The following is a 21,679-nucleotide window of genomic DNA, read 5'->3' as shown; positions in this document are numbered from 1 at the left end:
CCGCTCCCCCTCACCTGCCGACCCCTGGGTATGACTCAAGTATAAGCCGAGGGGGGACTTTCAGCCCCAAAAAGTGGGCTGAAAATCTCAGCTTATACTCGAGTATATACGGCAATTAAAATACGATTTAGAAACTCCTCTATTCTTGATAACCAGCCTTTTTGAAGCTGACAGCTGAGGGTTGCAGCCTGCAGTTGTCAGATTTGTATTGATGGTTATCAAAAATACAGTGCAACACATAATTTTTTTAAAATTATTTATTCATTTATTTATAGGGCACCTGACGGCTAATGAATACTCCCATCAGCCGCCACTTGCTCTCGCTGTTATATACAACTCTCAACATTGTCTCCTGCTAGTGCTGATCACAGCGCAAGCAGGGGACCGTAATGTGAGCTGTGTTCACCTCAACACCCGACGTCGGGAAACAGCGTGAACAGTTCTGCTAATTCCCATGCGCCGATACGTGTTGCACTGATGACATGGGGATGTCATCCATGCATCATCAGTGTGCACATGTGTAGGACGTTTTGTGGCCCATGCTGCTATCAGAAACACTGATGTCTGAAAGAGTTCTTAGAGAACTCAGTCATTTTCAGAACTTTGGCTGAGATTTGACTATTTTTAGGAAAAATGCCTAGGAACATGAATCCAAATGAGCTACGGTCGTGCTGAATTTGAGGTTGGTGAATGTTTTCTGAACAAGTTTGTTCATCTCTAGTAAGGAGCAATCAAAGGGCCGGTGGCCAGCAAAATGAGGCTGCATGCTTGAGTACTGTGGTTCCCAGGAACTTTGCCGGGGTGGAGAGAAGGATATCAGGCCGGAATTACCAGAAAACCATTTTAATGAATTGATGCCCCTGTCATATATAACAATGTTTTGCCTTTGTTATATATAATTAAGGGCAGCATGGTGGCTCAGTGGATTCAAATCCCACCAAGATCATCATCTGCAAGGAGTTTGCATGTTCTCCCCATATTTGCGGTTCCTCTGGGTACTCAGGTTTCCTCCCACAGATCAAAATATACTGATTGGGGCTCACAAACTATATCTCCCATGGAGACAGAGATGATGATGAGATCTATAATGTGTGGCAGAATATGATGGTGATATATAAGTAAACTTAATAAATAAATAAAATAAGTCTTGCCCATGTCATATTACCCCTGTCAATTATGAATGTACGCAAAGTTTACTGGATAAGTTGGCCACAATTCCCGGAGAACAATGTGAGGGACTGAATGTCATAGAGAAAACCGTTTCTTCAGGTTATTGCTGCTAAAGGTGATTCTACAAATTATTGATTCATGGGGTGTACTTAATGTTTTGCACACATTGCTTCTGTATTTTGGTCTAGTTTTTGTTCAATAATGACAGTTTAATTTATGTTCTGTTTTTTCTCTGATATTGTAGTTACCTAATTTTAAGACCTTCTAAGGACCACATTTTTTTAATTACGGTATGTCCTGATGCACACAACCATGGACTTCAAAGAGGGTGTACTTAGTTTTTCTTCATATCTGCACATTAGATGGATAAGCATTCCAATTTAATCTGCAGGTTCATACTTCATTACCACGTGTACATTGATCACCAACAAGTCTATAGCATTTGATCATATGTAAACAATGTATTCAGATGAAATGTTGCTCTGCAGACGGATCCAATACGAGAAGTCTACCAGAGAGATGTACCACTCCACTGGATTCTGAGGATTATTCAGTGAAAAATCCAAATGTCAATCATGATTACCAGGTAGTAAGTGTATCAAATTCTACAACTGTGTTGTTACTTGTATTTTCATTGCGTGTTTACTTGCTTTTTTTATGCATTCGAGAGGGTGAAAAACACAGAAACAATTTACATGATGTGGTTTTTAAAGAACACTCGCAACTCAAAAAACTCAAATGTTTTGGTGAAAGAGATTTTAGAAATCTCATTCATTTTGGTAACACTGCATAAGTGCTTTTTATACACATAATACCGCAATGAAAAAAAAGCTGCAATAACACAGCATGTGAACATTCACGAAATATAATACTGGTGCCATTTTAGTAGTTACAAATCTTGTATTGTTTAGTTTTTTTCCTCCTAAATTTCTCAAATTCTTTTCTTAATTGTGTGTTACTTGTTCCATACTTGCCGAATAAGATTATACAAGTGTCTGATATCAAAGATGAAATTATAATTGAAGAAGAGGAGATGTATGTGAGTGTAAACCAGCTGTGTAAGGAGATGGAAATTTCCACAGATATCAGCACAGGTAAGTGATGAACCTTAAATGTGCCAAAAGATCATTTATTCCCCTGGTACAATCCCCAAATATTATTTTATTTTATATCCCCCACTATCCGTACCATAAGCCCTACTACATTGGCCATACACACTCATACAAGTTTTCAATATCAGTACAATACAGGGTGGGCCATTTATATGGATACACCTAAATATAATGGGAATGGTTGGTGATATCTTCCTGTTTGTGGCACATTAGTATATGGGAGGGGGAAAACTTTTCAAGGTGAGTGGTAACCATGGTGGCCATTTTGAAGTTAGCCATTTTGGATCCAACTTTTTTTTCCTATGGGAAGAGGGTCATGTGACACAAACATATTGAGAATTTCACAAGAAGAACAATGGTGTGCTTGTTTTAACGTAACTTTATTCTTTCATGAGTTATTTATGACGACTTAGAAAATGTGTTCAAAGTGCTGCCCATTGTTTTGGATTGTCAATGCAACTCTATTCTCCCACTCTTGACACACTGATAGCAACAACACAGAAGAAATGCTAGTCTAAAAGGGTCAGATTCCTTGTAGGAATGCTCGGACCTGACACCCATAATGTGGTGGTGCGCCATCTTGCTGGAAAAACTCAGGGAACATACCATCTTCAATGCATAAAGAGCGCAACACATCATCATGTAGCAATTTCAGATATACAGTGGCATTGAGGTTATCATTGATTAAGAATGGCCCCACTAACCTTGTACCCCATATACTACACTATACCATCTATTATGGGTGTCATGTCCGAGCATTTCTACATAAACCGTTTCCTGGAAAGTGGATTGGTCATTGTGGGCCAGTTGATTGGCCTCCAAGGTCTCCTGATCTCACCACCTTAGACTTTTATCTTTGGGGTCATTTGAAGGCAATTGTCTATGCTGTGAAGATACGAGATGTGCAGCATCTGAAACCATGAATACTGGAAGCCTGTGCAAGCATTTCTTTTGTGGTGTTTCTAATCAGTGTGTCAAGAGTGGGAGAAGAGGGTTGCATTGACAATACAACACAAGCACACCATTGTTTGTGTTTTTCTTGTGAAATAAGTTGTATGTGTCACATGACCCTCTTCCCATTGAAAAAAATAAAGTTGGATCCAAAATGTCCGACTTCAAAATGACTGCCATGGTCACCACCAATCTTGAAAAGTTTCCCCCCTCCCATATACTAATGTGGCACAAACAGGAAGTTGATATCACCAGCCATTCCCATTTTATTTAGGTCTATCCATATAAATGGCCCACCCTGTATATCTCAGTAGCTGCAACGTGTTATGGGCAACAGAGACTCCACTCACGGCTGTTAGAGGCAGATGATGGTTGAATAAAATACACCCATCATCTGCTGGGAAAGATGCAGACGCAGCTTGCATCAAAGCTAGAGAGCCGACACATCACGTAACTGTATGGTTACTATCATTCAGAGGTAGGAGTTCATTAAAATGATATTTTGCTATTGTTTAAAATTTACCCTGTAATAGAGAATGTTATTCTATATAGAAGGGTCATTTCATTTCAAGTGAACCAATGCTATTTTCCTTTGTTTTTAATTCTTTTGAGATTTTTTTATCTGGTAATAGTGTGTTAGAGAATGCAAAAGGTGAAGACTTTTTTTTATATACTTTAGGGTTTTTTTTTTAGTAATTTTCAAAGTTTTGAAAAATTACAAATTTCTGTGTTGCTTGTCTTCATATTTCTCCAGTGGATTTCTGTTGACAGATGGACTTTTGCCACTGTTTCCAAAAGTGCAGAGCACTTTGTAGAAAGTTTTTGTGAAGAGCTTATGGACCTTAACCCCTTCCCGACCCATGACGCCACGTAGGCGTCATGAAAGTCGGTGCCATTCCGACCCATGACGCCTATGCGGCGTCATGGAAAGATCGCGTCCCTGCAGATCGGGTGAAAGGGTTAACTCCCATTTCACCCGATCTGCAGGGACAGGGGGAGTGGTAGTTTAGCCCAGGGGGGGTGGCTTCACCCCCTCGTGGCTACGATCGCTCTGATTGGCTGTTGAAAGTGAAACTGCCAATCAGAGCGATTTGTAATATTTCACCTATTATAACGGGTGAAATATTACAATCCAGCCATGGCCGATGCTGAAATATCATCGGCCATGGCTGGAAATACTAGTGTGCCCCCACCCCACCGATCGCCCCCCCAGCCCTCCGATCTGGCCGGTACACTGCTCCGGCTCCCCTCCGTCCAGTGCTCCGCTCCCCCCCGTGCTCTTGTCCGCTCCCCCCGTGCTCCAATCACCCCCCCGTGCTCCAATCACCCCCCCTGCACTCCGATCCACCCCCCCCGGTGCTCCGTTCCACCCCCCCGTGCTCCATTCCAGCCCCCCCGTGCTCCGTTCCACGCCCCCCGTGCTCCGTTCCACCCCTCCCGCACTCCGATTCCACCCCCCCGTGCTCCGACCCCCCCCCCCCCCCCGACCCCATCATACTTACCGATCCAGCCGGGGTCCCGTCCGTCTTCTCCCTGGGCGCCGCCATCTTCCAAAATGGCGGGCGCATGCGCAGTGCGCCCGCCGAATCTGCCGGCCGGCAGATTCGTTCCAAAGTGCATTTTGATCACTGAGATAGATTATATCTCAGTGATCAAAATAAAAAAAATAATAAATGACCCCCCCCCCCTTTGTCACCCCCATAGGTAGGGACAATAAAAAAATAAAGAAATTTTTTTTTTCCACTAATGTTAGAATAGGGGTAGGGTTAGGGTTAGGGGTAGGGTTAGGGTTTCGGTATGTGCACACGTATTCTGTTCCTCTGCGGATTTTTCCGCTGCGGATTTGATAAATCCGCAGTGCTAAACCGCTGCGGATTTATGGCGGATTTACCGCGGTTTTTCTGCGCATTTCACTGCGGTTTTACAACTGCGATTTTCTATTTGAGCAGTTGTAAAACCGCTGCGGAATCCGCACAAAGAAGTGACATGCTGCGGAATGTAAACCGCTGCGTTTCCGTGCAGTTTTTCCGCAGCATGTGTACAGCGATTTTTGTTTCCCGTAGGTTTACATTGAACTGTAAACTCATGGGAAGCTGCTGCGGATCCGCAGCGTTTTCCGCAGCGTGTGCACATACCTGTAGAATTAGGCTATGTGCACACGGTGCGGATTATCAGGTTTACAGTACCATGTAAACATATGAAAAACCAAATCCGCTGTGCCCATGGTGCGGAAAATACCGCGCGGAAACGCTGCGTTGTATTTTCCGCAGCATGTCAATTCTTTGTGCGGATTCCGCAGCGTTTTACACCTGTTCCTCAATAGGAATCCGCAGGTGAAATCCGCACAAAAAACACTGGAAATCCGCGGAAAATCCGCAGGTAAAACGCAGTGCCTTTTACCCGCGGATTTTTCAAAAATGGTGCGAAAATATCTCACACGAATCCGCAACGTGGGCACATAGCCTTAGGGTTAGGGTTGGAATTAGGGTTGTGGTTATGGTTAGGGGTGTGTTGGGGTTAGGGTTGTGGTTAGGGGTGTGTTGCGGTTAGGGTTGTGTTTAGGGTTATGGCTACAGTTGGGATTAGGGCTAGGGGTGTGTTGGGGTTAGTGTTGGAGGTAGAATTGAGGGGTTACCACTGTTTAGGCACATCAGGGGTCTCCAAACGCAACATGGCGCCACCATTGATTCCAGCCAATCTCGTATTCAAAAAGTCAAATGGTGCTCCCTCACTTCCGAGCCCTGACGTGTGCCCAAACAGTGGTTTACCCCCACATATGGGGTACCAGCATACTCAGGACAAACTGCGCAACAATTACTGGGGTCCAATTTCTCCTGTTACCCTTGTGAATCAAAAAAAATGCTTGCTAAAACATAATTTTTGAGGAAAGAAAAATGATTTTTTATTTTCACGGCTCTGCGTTGTAAACGTCTGTGAAGCACTTGGGGGTTCAAAGTGCTCACCACATATCTAGATAAGTTCCTTGGGGGGTCTAATTTCTAAAATGGGGTCACTTGTGGGGGGTTTCTACTGTTTAGGCACACCAGGGGCTCTGCAAACGCAACGTGACACCCGCAGACCATTCCATCAAAGTCTGCATTTCAAAAGTCACTACTTCCCTTCTGAGCCCCGACGTGTGCCCAAACAGTGGTTTACCCCCACTCATGGGGTATCAGCGTACTCAGGAGAAACTGGACAACAACTTTTGGGGTCCAATTTCTCCTGTAACCCTTGGGAAAATAAAAAATTCTGGGCTAAATAATTATTTTTGAGGAAAGAAAACGTATTTATTATTTTCACGGCTCTGCATTATAAACTTCTATGAAGCACTTGGGGGTTCAAAGTGCTCACCACACATCTAGATAAGTTCCTTTCGGGGTCTAGTTTCCAAAATGGGGTCACTTGTGGGGGGTTTCTACTGTTTAGGCACATCAGGGGCTCTGCAAACGCAACGTGACGCCCGCAGAGCATTCCATCAAAGTCTGCATTTCAAAACGTCACTACTTCAATTCCAAGCCCCGGCATGTGCCCAAACAGTAGTTTACCCCCACATATGGGGTATCACCGTACTCAGGAGAAACTGGACAACAAATATTGGGGTCAAATTTCTCCTGTTACCCTTGGGAAAATTAAAAAATTCTGGGCTAAATAATTATTTTTGAGGAAAGAAAACGTATTTATTATTTTCACGGCTCTGCATTATAAACTTCTATGAAGCGCTTGGGGGTTCAAAGTGCTCACCACACATCTAGATAAGTTCCTTTCGGGGTCTAGTTTCCAAAATGCGGTCACTTGTGGGGGGTTTCTACTGTTAAGCCACATCAGGGGCTCTGCAAACGCAACGTGACGCCCACAGAGCATTCCATCAAAGTCTGCATTTCAAAACGTCACTACTTCACTTCCGAGCCTCGGCATGTGCCCAAACAGTGGTTTACCCCCACATATGGGGTATCAGCGTACTCAGGAGAAACTGGCCAACAACTTTTGGGGTCCAATTTCTTCTGTAACCCTTGGGAAAATAAAAAATTCTGGGCTAAATAATTATTTTTGAGGAAAGAAAATGTATTTATTATTTTCACGGCTCTGCATTATAAACTTCTATGAAGCACTTGGGGGTTCAAAGTGCTCACCACACATCTAGATAAGTTCCTTTGGGGGTCTAGTTTCCAAAATGGGGTCACTTGTGGGGGGTTTCTACTGTTAAGCCACATCAGGGGCTCTGCAAACGCAACGTGACGCCCACAGAGCATTCCATCAAAGTCTGCATTTCAAAACGTCACTACTTCACTTCCGAGCCCCGGCATGTGCCCAAACAGTGATTTACCCCCATATATGGGGTATCATCGTACTCAGGAGAAACTGGACAACAACTTTTGGGGTCAAATTTCTCCTGTTACCCTTGGGAAAATAAAAAATTGCAGGCTAAAAGATCATTTTTGAGAAAATAATTTTTATTTTTTTTTCATGGCTCTGCGTTATAAACTTCTGTGAAGCACTTGAAGCACTCACCACACATCTAGATTAGTTCCTTTGGGGGTCTAGTTTCCAAAATGGTGTCATTTCTGGGGGATCTCCAATGTTTAGGCACACAGGGGCTCTCCAAACGTGACATGGTGTCCGCTAATGATTGGAGCTAATTTTCCATTTAAAAAGCCAAATGGCGTGCCATCCCTTCCGAGCCCTGCCGTGCGCCCAAACAGTGGTTTACCCCCACATATGGGGTATCTGCGTACTCAGGACAAACAGGACAACAATATTTGGGGTCCAATTTCTCCTATTATCCTTGGCAAAATAGGAAATTCCAGGCTAAAAAATCATTTTTGAGGAAAGAAAAATAATTTTTTATTTTCATGGCTCTGTGTTATAAACTTCTGTGAAGCACCTGGGGGTTTAAAGTTCTCAATATGCATCTAGATAAGTTCCTTGGGGGGTCTAGTTTCCAAAATGGGGTCACTTGTGGGGGAGCTCCAATGTTTAGGCACACAGGGGCTCTCCAAACGCGACATGGTGTCCGCTAACAATTGGAGCTAATTTTCCATTCAAAAAGTCAAATGGCGCGCCTTCCCTTCCGAGCCCTGCCGAGTGCCCAAACAGTGGTTTACCCCCACATATGAGGTATCGACGTACTCGGGAGAAATTGCCCAACAAATTTTATGATCCATTTTACCCTACTGCCCATGTGAAAATGAAAAAATTGAGGCGAAAAGAATTTTTTTGTGAAAAAAAAGTACTTTTTCATTTTTACAGATCAATTTGTGAAGCACCTGAGGGTTTAAAGTGCTCACTAGGCATCTAAGTAAGTTCCTTGGGGGGTCTAGTTTCCAAAATGGGGTCACTTGTGGGGGAGAGCCAATGTTTAGGCACACAGGAGCTCTCCAAACGCGACATGGTGTCCGCTAACGATGGAAATAATTTTTCATTCAAAAAGTCAAATGGCGCTCCTTCCCTTCCGAGCCTTACCATGTGCCCAAACAGTGGTTTACCCCCACATGTGAGGTATTGGTGTACTCAGGAGAAATTGCCCAACACATTTTAGGATCCATTTTATCCTGTTGCCCATGTGAAAATGAAAAAATTGAGGCTAAAAGAATTTTTTTGTGAAAAAAAAGTACTTTTTCATTTTTACGGATTAATTTGTGAAGCACCTGGGGGTTCAAAGTGCTCACTATGCATCTAGATAAGTTCCTTGGGGCGTCTAGTTTCCAAAATGGGGTCACTTGTGGGGGAGCTCCAATTTTTAGGCACACGGGGGCTCTCCAAACGTGACATGGTGTCCGCTAAAGAGTGGAGCCAATTTTTGATTCAAAAAGTCAAATGGCGCTCCTTCCCTTCCAAGCCCTGCCGTGCGCCCAAACAGTGGTTTACCCCCACATATGAGGTATCAGCGTACTCAGGACAAATTGGACAACAACTTTCGTGGTTCAGTTTCTCCTTTTACCATTGGGAAAATAAAAAAATTGTTGCTAAAAGATAATTTTTGTGACTAAAAAGTTAAATGTTCATTTTTTCCTTCCATGTTGCTTCTGCTGCTGTGAAGCACCTGAAGGGTTAATAAACTTCTTGAATGTGGTTTTGAGTACCTTGAGGGGTGCAGTTTTTAGAATGGTGTCACTTTTGGGTATTTTCAGCCATATAGACCCCTCAAACTGACTTCAAATGTGAGGTGGTCCCTAAAAAAAATGGTTTTGTAAATTTCGTTGTAAAAATGACAAATCGCTGGTCAAATTTTAACCCTTATAACTTCCTAACAAAAAAAAATTTTGTTTCCAAAATTGTGCTGATGTAAAGTAAACATGTGGGAAATGTTATTTATTAACTATTTTGTGTCACATATCTCTCTGGTTTAACAGAATAAAAATTCAAAATGTGAAAATTGCGAAATTTTCAAAATTTTCGCCAAATTTCCGTTTTTATCACAAATAAACGCAGAATTTATTGACCTAAATTTACCACTAACATGAAGCCCAATATGTCACGAAAAAACAATCTCAGAACCGCTAGGATCCGTTGAAGCGTTCCTGAGTTATTACCTCATAAAGGGACACTGGTCAGAATTGCAAAAAACGGCAAGGTCTTTAAGGTCAAAATAGGCTGGGTCATGAAGGGGTTAAAGCTTTAGTCTGAAACCAAAAAGTAAATTTCAATTAATAAATCTTTAAAAACTACTAATTGGTACAAACCAGTAGTGATGAGCAGTGTACTCGTTGCTCGGGTGACCTCCGAGTATTTCTGACTGCTCGGAGATCTAGTTTTCATAGCGGCAGCTGAATGATTTACAGCTATTAGCCAGCTTGATTACATGTGGGGATTCCCTAGCAACCAGGCAACCCCCACATGTACTCAGCCTGGCTACTAGCTGTAAATCATTCAGCTGCTGCGATGAAAGCTCAATCTCCAAGCAGTCATAAATACTCGGAGGTCACCCGAGCGTGCTCAGGAAAACCCGACAAATGAGTACACTCGCTCATCCCTACAAACCAGGGCTACAAAGAAGTTGAGAGTTTGTTAAAACATTGGTTACAGGAAGTAGAACCCATCAAAGGGACTTGGCAATACAACACTTTCATTCCATGTAGTGAAATTAAAATAAATAAAAACAAAGATTTTTTTCATTCAGCAACAACAGTGAAATATCATCACCACCCGCCTGATAACAGCAGGAGCTCGGCGCTGCTAGTGGCCCAGCTCCTGCACTAACAACCAGGGACGGTGCCAGTCCCAAGTTGTTTAACCTAAATGCTGCGACTGCAACAGTCAGGAGGCAGTCAGAGGAAGGGAGCTCCCTCTGCCTTCATATTGGCACTCCCGCAACATCATCGCAGGGCACGATCATTGCCGTGGTGACCCGGGGTCATCATGCCACGGAAAGCTGCTTAGTAGTGATGAGCGAGTATACTCATTGCTCGGGTTTTCCCGAGCACGCTCGTATTTTCTCCGAGTATTTGTGAGTGCTCGGAGATTTAGTTTTTGTTGACGCATCTGCATGATTTACAGCTGCTAGACAGCCTGAGTACATGTGGGGGTTGCCTGGTTGCTAGGGAATCCCTACATGTAATCAAGCTATCTAATAGCCGCAAATCATGCAGCTGCAGCGACGAACACTAAATCTCCAAGCACTCAAAAATATGCAGAGACCACCCGAGCATGCATGGGAAAACCTGAGCAACGAGTATACTAGCTCATCACTACTGCTTAGCCCATGCTCAGAACAAATAAAAGTACACATATTTGGTATCGCCACTTTCGGAATGACCCGACCTATAAAAGTGTCACACTAGTTCACCGCTTCAGTGAATGTAATAAAAAAAAATAAATGAAAACATGGCAATCTATGGTTTTTCATCAAACCGCTGGGGAAAAAAATGGAATAAAATGCAATCAGAAAGGCTAATGTAAATAAAAGTGGTATCACTGAAAACTTCATCTTGTACAACTAAAAAACAAACCACCATACAGTTCATCACCGGAAAAATTAAGTTATAGCTTTCAGAACATAGCTATGCAAAAGTATATTTTTTTTCTATAAAAGTTTTTGTGTAAAATCGCTGAAACATACCACATCTATGTTATTGCTGTAATTATACTGACCGGAAGAATAAAGCTGCCTTATCAATTTTACCACATGCAAAACGGCATAAATATAAAACAAAAAACAATTATTGAATTGCTGTTTTTGTTCATTCTACCTCCCAAAAATCGGAATAGAAAGCAATCAATGTCATGTGCTCAAAAATGATACCAATAAAAATGTCAACTCGTTCCACAACAAAAGCTTTCACATGACTGTAATCCGAAATATGGAAAAATTATAGCTCTCAAAATATGGTGATGCAAATTTTTGCAAAGAAAAGTATTTTCGTGTTTGACAACAACCAAACAGACAAATACAATATAAATCTGGTATCCCTGTAATCGCACTGTCCCAAAAAACACAGTCATCTAATCACTTATACTGCACAAGGAACGGCGTAAAAAATGAAAACTATTTTTCACATGCTGTTGATGTGTTTATTCTTCCTCCCAAAGATCACAGTAAGGCTCGGCGCACATTTATCCTGCGCTCTACAACACATGCTCACACCGGGGTTTCCGTGTAAATTTCTGAAATATGTGATTCAGTCAGAACCCCCGACGGAAGATTCCCTATAATGAGGCAGATGGAGGCACTGTGGATGCCGTGTGGCCTATGATCCGGTGGTGTGCATGCTTTTAGACGTGCATAAAAGCATAGTTGACCACAGTTCTGTGCACTTCTGAGAAGGATAACGCTGAACAGAGGCTAGACCCATTATAGTCATTCAGAGATTTAGATGGAAACCCCAATATAAGTGGTCAGCGTAGGGCATCGGATAAATGTGATACCAAATGTTATGTAAAATGTTGCGAATAAAAGCTTCAGCTTAATCCACAAAAAAGCAAGTCCCCACTCATTTCCATTAACAGATGATGGACCTATAGGGGGTTTCCACGTTACTGAAAGTGCAAAGGCACTGTAAAAGCTAAATGGTTCCTCACCCCTCAAATAAAATTCAGCAAATTCTGCACTCCAAAATCCAAATGCCTCCCTCCCCTCTGAGCCCCACAGTGTGTCTAACCACATTTAGCGTGAAAAACAACATAATCTTGTGTCATAATACCTTTAAGGCTGTGTGCACACGATCCGGATTTTTCATGTTTTTTTTTCGCTATAAAAATGCAATAAAAAGGCATAAAAAACGCATATATATGCATCCCATCATTTATAATGCATTCCGCAATTTTTGTGCATATGTTGCGGTTTTTTCCAGGAAAAAAAATACATTGCGGTAAAAAACGCAGCACGTTCATTAATTTTGCGGACTTTTTGCGGATTTCCCACTATATTATTGCATTGGGAACCTCCAGAAAAATCCGCAAAAAAAACTAACAAAAAAAAGTGAAAAAAAAACACATGCGGATTTCTTGCAGAAAATGTCCGGTTTTGTTCAGGAAATTTCTGCAAGAAATCCTGACGTGTGCACATAGCCTTAATGGCTAACAAAAATAAAATAAATGATGTTACAAAGCAAGCTTTCAGGACTTCTTAGGTCATTTCCTCAGGCATGGTATAACAACATTTTTGGAGAAACACAAACAAAAAAAGTAAGGGGCATTGTATAATAAATGAACATTTAAATAAAGAAACAAACTGAGCTCAGAGACTGAATCCTTAATTGGATTAGATTAGTGGTCTGAAAGTTTTAGGGTATGTTTCCCTGGTAAGGAATGGCTCAGTATTTGCTCAGGATTTGACGCAGGTAAAATCGGCATCTTAGGTCACTGGCAGGTCACCTGCATTTTTGATGCGTTTTTTGCATGCCTTTTTGATGCGTTTTTTTTTTTTTTGTCACTTGAAATAAAGCTAATTAAAACGTGGCTGCTGGGAAGGAAAAAAAAGTGATTTCCTGTTTGCAGATACAGCTCTGGCAAAAATTAAGAGGCCTATTTATAGGTATATTTTTGAGTAAAATGTAAATTGTTCTTTTATTCCATAAACTACTGACAATATGTCTCCGAAGTTCCAAGCAATACATTTTGTATTTATTTTCTGAAAATGAGAAGTGGTCAAAATAACAAAAAAATGCATTGCTTGCAGACCTCAAGTAATGCAAAAAAAAAGGACGAGGAAGACAGAGCGCCGCACAGCTGTGGAACGGGGACAGGTGAATATTGCAAGTGCCGGGGGCCTGAACCAGTGGCGAATCCGGCACCTGACCCCAATAGCTTGCCAGTGTCCCCGCCTGCTTAGGTCCCCAGCAATCGGTGCCCAGCGACGAAAGGTGAGTATGTCATTTATTTTTTTTATCGCAGCAGCATACGGGGCATATTATGTTATGGAGCATCTTATGGGGCCATCATCCTTTATGGAGCAGCATACGGGGCATATTATGCTATGGAGCATCTTATGGGGCCATCAACCTTTATGGAGCAGCCTACGGGGCATATGGATGGGAGCAGCACATTACAGAATGGGGGCGCAGGATGGGAGCAGCACATTACAGAATGGGGGTGCAGGATGAGAGCAGCACATGACAGGATGGCGGTGCAGAATAGGAGCAGCACATGACAGAATGGGGGCGCAGGATGGGAGCAGCACATGACAGAATGGGGGCACAGGATGGGCGCATCACATTACAGAATGGGGGCGCAGGATGGGGGCAGCACATGACATGATGGGGCGCAGGATGAGAGCAGCACATGACATGATGGGGGCGCAGGATGGGAGCAGCACATGACAGAATGGGGGCGCAGGATTGGAGTAGCACATGACAGAATGGGGGCGCAGGATGGGAGCAGCACATGACAGAATGGGGCGCAGGATGGGAGCAGCACATGACAGAATGGGGGCGCAGGATGGGAGCAGCACATTACAGAATGGGGGTGCAAGATAGGTGCAGCACATTACAGAATGGGGCGCAGGATGGGTGCAGCACATTACAGGATGGGGGCGCAGGATGGGATCAGCACATTACAGAATGGGGGCGCAGGATGGGTGCAGCACATGACAGGATGGGGGCACAGGATGGGAGCAACACATCATAATATAACGCTGGAAGCGTCACTCTGTCCGAAACCTTTAAACTGCTCAAGTGCCTGCGCAGTCTGGGCCCAACAGAGTGACGCACCCGGGGATGAGAATTTTGGCCCAGGAGATCGCAGTATGCATAAGCACTGAACGCATACCACGATCTCCCTAGGAGAAGCAGGGACGTGCCAGAAGGGTGAGCATGCGATATTCACCTGTCCCTGTTCCACCTCTGCACGCCGTTCTGTCTTCCGCGTCCTCTGGCTGTGATGTTCAGGTCAGAGGGCGCGATGACGTGGTTAGTGACGACCCCATTCCCTATGAGTAGCACATGACTAGATGGAGGAGCACAAAATAGGTTGAGGGCGCAGGATGGGGGCTGCACATGACAGGAAGGGGGCACAGGTTGTGAACAGCATATGACAGGATGGGGCGCAGGATGAGAGCAGCACATGACAGGATGCGGCACAGGATGAGAGCAGCACAGGATGGCAGCACATGACAGGATAGGGTCGCAGGATGGGAGCAGCACATGACAGAATGGGGGCGCAGGATGGGAGCAGCACATGACAGGATGGGGAAGCAGGATGAGAGTAGCACATGACAGCATGGGGGCGCAGGATGGGAGCACATGACAGGATGAGGGCACAGGATGGGGGCGGCACATGACAAGATTAGGGCGCAGGATGGAAGCAGCACATACCAGGATGGAGACCATATACCAATATAAATGCTCGCCACCCAGGCGTAGAACAGGTTCAATAGCTAGTTGTTGTGAATTCTGTGGCTGAATTCACTCCTGTGGTCACAAGTGGTACTGCAGCTTCTGAGCTTCCTCCCTCAGGTGTTCTGGTGAGCTCGTTGGCTGCTTTGTTATTTAACTCCGCCTGATTCTGTCTTCCTTGCTCCTTGTCAATGTTCCAGTGTTGGATCTGAGCTTCTGGATCTTTCCTGTGGCCTGCTGCTCTGCTTAGATAAGTGCTTCTTTGCTTTTGTTGCTACTTTTTCTGTCCAGCTTGTCAATTCGTTTTGCTGGAAGCTCTGAGACGCAAAGGGTGTACCGCCGTGCCGTTAGTTCGGCACGGTGGGTCTTTTTGCCCCCTTTGCGTGGTTTTTTTGCTTTAGGGTTTTTTGTAGACTGCAAAGTTCTCTTTGCTATCCTCGCTCTATCTAGAATATCGGGCCTCACTTTGCTGAATCTATTTCATCCCTACGTTTGTCTTTTCATCTTGCTAACAGTCATTATATGTGGGGGGCTGCCTTTTCCTTTGGGGTATTTCTCTGAGGCAAGTCAGGCTTGTTTTTCTATCTTCAGGCTAGTCAGCTCCTCAGGCTGTGCCGAGTTGCATAGGTATTGTCAGGCGCAATCCACAGCTGCCTTTAGTTGTGTTTAGGATAGGTTCAGGTATTGTGGTCTACAGAGATTCCACGTCTCAGAGCTCGTTCTATTGTTTTTGGGTTATTGTCAGATCACTGTATGTGCTCTGATTGCTGGCACACTGTGTCACTGGATTGCCTTCATAACTGTACAAGGAGCCTACCTAATGATTCTCAATAGAGGGAAAAAAGAAGTTCTGACATCATTTTTTTTTCTCAGCTCTGTGTTCAGTCTTTTTTTTCCCCTAGACATTTGGGTGTTTCAGGACACAGGTGTGGACATGGATATTCAGGGTCTGTGCTCTTCAATGGATAATCTCGTTACAAATGTACAATGGATTCAAGATACTATTGATCAGAAATCTATGTTAGAACCAAGAATTCCTATTCCTGATTTGTTTTTTGGTGATAGAACTAAGTTTCTTAATTTCAAAAATAATTGTAAGCTATTTCTGGCCTTGAAACCTCATTCTTCTGGTAATCCTATTCAACAGGTTTTGATTATTATTTCTTTTTTGCGCGGCGACCCTCAGGACTGGGCATTTTCTCTTGCGCCAGGAGACCCTGCATTGAGTAATGTCAATGCGTTTTTCCTGGCGCTCGGATTACTTTACGATGAGCCTAATTCAGTGGATCAGGCTGAGAAAAATTTGCTGGCTTTTTGCCAGGGTCAGGATGATATAGAAGTATATTGTCAGAAATTTAGGAAGTGGTCAGTACTCACTCTGTGGAATGAATCTGCGCTGGCAGCTTTGTTCAGAAAGGGTCTCTCTGAGGCTCTTAAGGATGTCATGGTGGGTTTTCCTATGCCTGCTGGTTTGAATGAGTCTATGTCTTTGGCCATTCAGATCGGTCGACGCTTGCGCGAGCGTAAATCTGTGCACCATTTGGCGGTATTGTCTAAGATTAAACCTGAGCCTATGCAGTGCGATAGGACTATGACCAGAGTTGAACGGCAAGAACACAGACGTCTGAATGGTCTGTGTTTCTACTGTGGTGATTCCACTCATGCTATTTCTGATTGTCCTAAGCGCACTAAGCGGTTCGATAGGTCTGCCGTCATTGGTACTGTACAATCCAAATTCCTTCTGTCCATTACCTTGATATGCTCTTTGTCATCGTATTCTGTCATGGCGTTTGTGGATTCAGGCGCTGCCCTGAATCTGATGGATTTGGATTATGCTAAACGTTGTGGGTTTTTCTTGGAGCCTTTGCGGTGTCCTATTCCGTTGAGAGGAATTGATGCTACACCTTTGGCCAAGAATAAACCTCAGTACTGGACCCAGCTGACCATGTGCATGGCTCCTGCACATCAGGAAGTTATTCGCTTTCTGGTGCTACATAATCTGCATGATGTGGTCGTGTTGGGGTTGCCATGGCTGCAAACCCATAATCCAGTATTGGATTGGAACTCTATGTCGGTATCCAGCTGGGGTTGTCAGGGGGTACATGGTGATGTTCCATTTTTGTCTATTTCGTCATCCACTCCTTCTGAGGTCCCAGAGTTCTTGTCTGATTATCAGGATGTATTTGAAGAGCCCAAGTCCGATGCCCTACCTCCGCATAGGGATTGTGATTGTGCTATCAATTTGATTCCTGGTAGTAAATTCCCTAAAGGTCGATTATTTAATTTATCCGTGCCTGAACACGCCGCCATGCGCAGTTATGTGAAGGAATCCCTGGAGAAGGGACATATTCGCCCATCGTCATCACCACTGGGAGCAGGGTTCTTTTTTGTAGCCAAGAAGGATGGTTCGCTGAGACCGTGTATTTATTACCGCCTTCTTAATAAGATCACTGTTAAATTTCAGTATCCCTTGCCATTGTTATCTGACTTGTTTGCTCGGATTAAGGGGGCTAGTTGGTTCACTAAGATAGATCTTCGTGGTGCGTATAATCTGGTGAGAATCAGGCAAGGAGATGAATGAAAAACTGCATTTAATACGCCCGAGGGTCATTTTGAGTATCTAGTGATGCCGTTCGGACTTGCCAATGCTCCACCTGTGTTTCAGTCTTTTATGCATGACATCTTCCGTGAGTATCTGGATAAATTCCTGATTGTTTACTTGGATGACATTTTGATCTTCTCAGATGATTGGGACTCTCATGTGAAGCAGGTCAGAATGGTTTTCTAGGTCCTGCGTGCTAATTCCTTGTTTGTGAAGGGATCAAAATGTCTCTTCGGTGTGCAGAAAGTTTCATTTTTGGGGTTCATCTTTTCCCCTTCTACTATCGAGATGGATCCGGTTAAGGTCCAAGCCATCCAGGATTGGACTCAGCCGACATCTCTGAAAAGTCTGCAAAAATTCCTGGGCTTTGCTAATTTTTATCGTCGCTTCATCTGTAATTTTTCTAGCATTGCCAAACCATTGACCGATTTGACCAAGAAGGGTGCTGATTTGGTTAATTGGTCTTCTGCTGCTGTGGAAGCTTTTCAGGAGTTGAAGCATCGTTTTTGTTCTGCCCCTGTGTTGTGTCAACCAGATGTTTCTCTTCCGTTCCAGGTCGAGGTTGATGCTTCTGAGATTGGAGCAGGGGCGGTTTTGTCACAGAGAGTTTCTGGTTGCTCAGTGTTGAAACCATGTGCTTTCTTTTCCAGGAAGTTTTCGGCTGCTGAGCGTAATTATGATGTGGGCAACCGAGAGTTGCTGGCCATGAAGTGGGCATTCGAGGAATGGCGTCATTGGCTTGAAGGAGCTAAGCATCGCGTGGTGGTATTGACTGATCATAAGAACCTTACTTATCTCGAGTCTGCCAAGCGCTTGAATCCTAGACAGGCCCGTTGGTCGTTATTTTTTGCCCGCTTCGATTTTGTGATTTCGTACCTTCCGGGCTCAAAAAATGTGAAGGCGGATGCTCTGTCTAGGAGTTTTGTGCCCGACTCTCCGGGTTCATCTGAGCCGGCGAGTATCCTCAAGGAAGGAGTTATTGTGTCTGCCATCTCCCCTGATTTGCGGAGAGTGTTGCAGAAATTTCAGGCGAATAAACCTGATCGTTGTCCGGCGGAGAAACTGTTCGTCCCTGATAGGTGGACTAGTAAAGTTATCTCTGAACTTCATTGTTCGGTGTTGGCTGGTCATCCTGGAATCTTTGGTACCAGAGAGTTAGTGGCTAGATCCTTCTGGTGGCCATCTCTGTCGCGGGATGTACGTGCTTTTGTGCAGTCCTGTGGGATTTGTGCTAGGGCTAAGCCCTGCTGTTCACATGCCAGTGGGTTGCTTTTGCCCTTGCCGGTCCCAAAGAGGCCTTGGACACATATTTCGATGGATTTCATTTTTGACCTTCCCGTTTCTCAAAAGATGTCAGTCATTTGGGTGGTCTGTGATCGCTTTTCTAAAATGGTCAATCTGGTGCCCTTGGTTAAATTGCCTTCCTCCTCTGATTTGGTGCCTTTGTTCTTCCAGCATGTGGTTCGTTTGCATGGCATTCCTGAGAATATTGTTTCTGACAGAGGTTCCCAGTTTGTTTCAAGGTTTTGGCGAGCCTTTTGTGGTAGGATGGGCATTGACCTATCTTTTTCCTCGGCTTTCCATCCTCAGACTAATGGCCAGACCGAACGAACCAATCAGACCTTGGAAACATATCTGAGATGTTTTGTTTCTGCAGACCAGGATGATTGGGTGTCCTTTTTGCCGTTGGCTGAGTTCGCCCTTAATAATCGGGCCAGCTCGGCTACCTTGGTCTCTCCATTTTTCTGCAATTCTGGGTTCCATCCTCGTTTCTCTTCAGGACAGGTTGAGTCTTCGGACTGTCCTGGTGTGGATTCTGTGGTGGACAGGTTGCAGCAGATCTGGACTCAGGTAGTGGACAATTTGACCTTGTCCCAGGAGAAGGCTCAACTTTTCGCTAATCGCAGACGCCGTGTGGGTCCCCGACTTCGTGTTGGGGATCTGGTTTGGTTATCTTCTCGTCATATTCCTATGAAGGTTTCCTCTCCTAAATTTAAACCTCGTTTTATTGGTCCGTATAGGATTTCTGAGATTCTCAATCCTGTGTCTTTTCGTCTGACCCTCCCAGACTCCTTTTCCATACATAATGTATTCCATAGGTCGTTGTTGCGGAGATACGTGGCACCTATGGTTCCATCTGTTGAGCCTCCTGCCCAGTTTTGGTGGAGGGGGAATTGGAGTAGATTGTGGAGAAAATTTTGGATTCTCGTGTTTCTAGACGGAAACTCCAGTATCTGGTTAAATGGAAGGGTTATGCTCAGGAAGATAATTCCTGGGTTTTTGCCTCTGATGTCCATGCTCCAGATCTTGTTCGTGCCTTTCATGTGGCTCATCCTGGTCGGCCTAGGGGCTCTGGTGAGGGTTCGGTGACCCCTCCTCAAGGGGGTGTACTGTTGTGAATTCTGTGGCTGAATTCACTCCTGTGGTCACAAGTGGTACTGCGGCTTCTGAGCTTCCTCCCTCAGGTGTTCTGGTGAGCTCGTTGGCTGCTTTGTTATTTAACTCCGCCTGATTCTGTCTTCCTTGCTCCTTGTCAATGTTCCAGTGTTGGATCTGAGCTTCTGGATCTTTCCTGTGGCCTGCTGCTCTGCTTAGATAAGTGCTTCTTTGCTTTTGTTGCTACTTTTTCTGTCCAGCTTATCAATTCGTTTTGCTGAAAGCTCTGAGACGCAAAGGGTGTACCGCCGTGCCGTTAGTTCGGCACGGTGGGTCTTTTTGCCCCCTTTGCGTGGTTTTTTGCTTTAGGGATTTTTGTAGACTGCAAAGTTCTCTTTGCTATCCTCGCTCTATCTAGAATATCGGGCCTCACTTTGCTGAATCTATTTCATCCCTACGTTTGTCTTTTCATCTTGCTAACAGTCATTATATGTGGGGGGCTGCCTTTTCCTTTGGGGTATTTCTCTGAGGCAAGTCAGGCTTGTTTTTCTATCTTCAGGCTAGTCAGCTCCTCAGGCTGTGCCGAGTTGCATAGGTATTGTCAAGCGCAATCCACAGCTGCCTTTAGTTGTGTTTAGGATAGGTTCAGGTATTGCGGTCTACAGAGATTCCACGTCTCAGAGCTCGTTCTATTGTTTTTGGGTTATTGTCAGATCACTGTATGTGCTCTGATTGCTGGCACACTGTGTCACTGGATTGCCTTCATAACAGCTAGTATACCTAGGAATAGAAAAATCAGACAAACTGAAAATTTTACAGTAGCCTCCTAATTTTTGCCAGAGTTGTATATTGGGATATGTTCCCACAGTCAGTAAGCACTGCGGGTTGGACGCTGCATTACAGCACAGTCAATGGGATTTCAAGAAATCCCATGCCCACTATGTGTGCACCAATGCCCGCGGCTCACCCACAGAGACGGACATGCGCACGTCTTTCCAGACGGCAGCATGTCAATTTATGTAGTGGAGACGCTCCGTCTCCACGGTGTAAATTACCCATACACTTTCATTAGATGCGGTAAAACCGCATTATCTTCCTAGTCACATGCGTATTAAGTGCAGTAACGCAGCTTACGACGCATGTGTACTAATTTACATAACGGTGAATCTTGTGACCCTTGCTTTTTAATATTTAAATAATAATTTTTTTTTTTTAAATAGCGTGGGGTCTTCCCTGTATATTTTAACCAGCCAGAGTAAAGCAGACTACTGGGGCTGGTATTTCAGTCTGGTAAGGATCCCATATCCATGAACCTTACCAGCCTGATAATACCAGGCTGCAGCAGTCTGCTTACCTTGGATGGTTAGCAAAAATAGTGGGATCCTGTTATGACCTGGTGGTTAGCACCCAACACGACCTGATAGTTAAACTCACACAGGACAAGCTCTGGGATGTGGGAGCTCTGCTGACCGCAGGCCCTAATCCTATCACAACAATTAGAAATAGCCGTGGAGCGTTCCTGACTCTCCCTAGACGCCTCTTCACAGCCTAAGAACTAGCTAGCCCTAGAGATAGAAAATAAGCCTACCTTGCCTCAGAGAAATTCCCCAAAGGAAAAGGCAGCCCCCCACATATATTGACTGTGAGTAAAGATGAAAGTCACAAACGCAGAAATGAAACAGGTTTCAGCAAAGGGAGGC

General features: G+C 44.2%; 1 protein-coding gene across 2 annotated transcripts in view; it reads left to right on the top strand.

Moving 5' to 3' along the window:
- The window catches only part of LOC138667074 (zinc finger protein ZFP2-like), a 163,267-nt gene that overhangs the window by 127,812 nt on the left and 13,776 nt on the right, over nucleotides 1-21,679 (top strand). For both annotated transcript variants that reach the window (XM_069755345.1, XM_069755344.1), the window contains 2 exons: nucleotides 1,659-1,756; nucleotides 2,153-2,264. In XM_069755345.1, coding sequence (XP_069611446.1) covers nucleotides 1,659-1,756; nucleotides 2,153-2,264 — 210 coding nt within the window. The remainder of the gene's footprint in view (nucleotides 1-1,658; nucleotides 1,757-2,152; nucleotides 2,265-21,679) is intronic.

The sequence above is a fragment of the Ranitomeya imitator genome, chromosome 2 (assembly GCF_032444005.1).
Source record: "Ranitomeya imitator isolate aRanImi1 chromosome 2, aRanImi1.pri, whole genome shotgun sequence".
In the NCBI taxonomy this organism is placed as follows: domain Eukaryota; kingdom Metazoa; phylum Chordata; class Amphibia; order Anura; family Dendrobatidae; genus Ranitomeya; species Ranitomeya imitator.
Note: the sequence above shows the minus strand (reverse complement) of the source record. Positions and strands in the feature narration are given on the sequence as shown.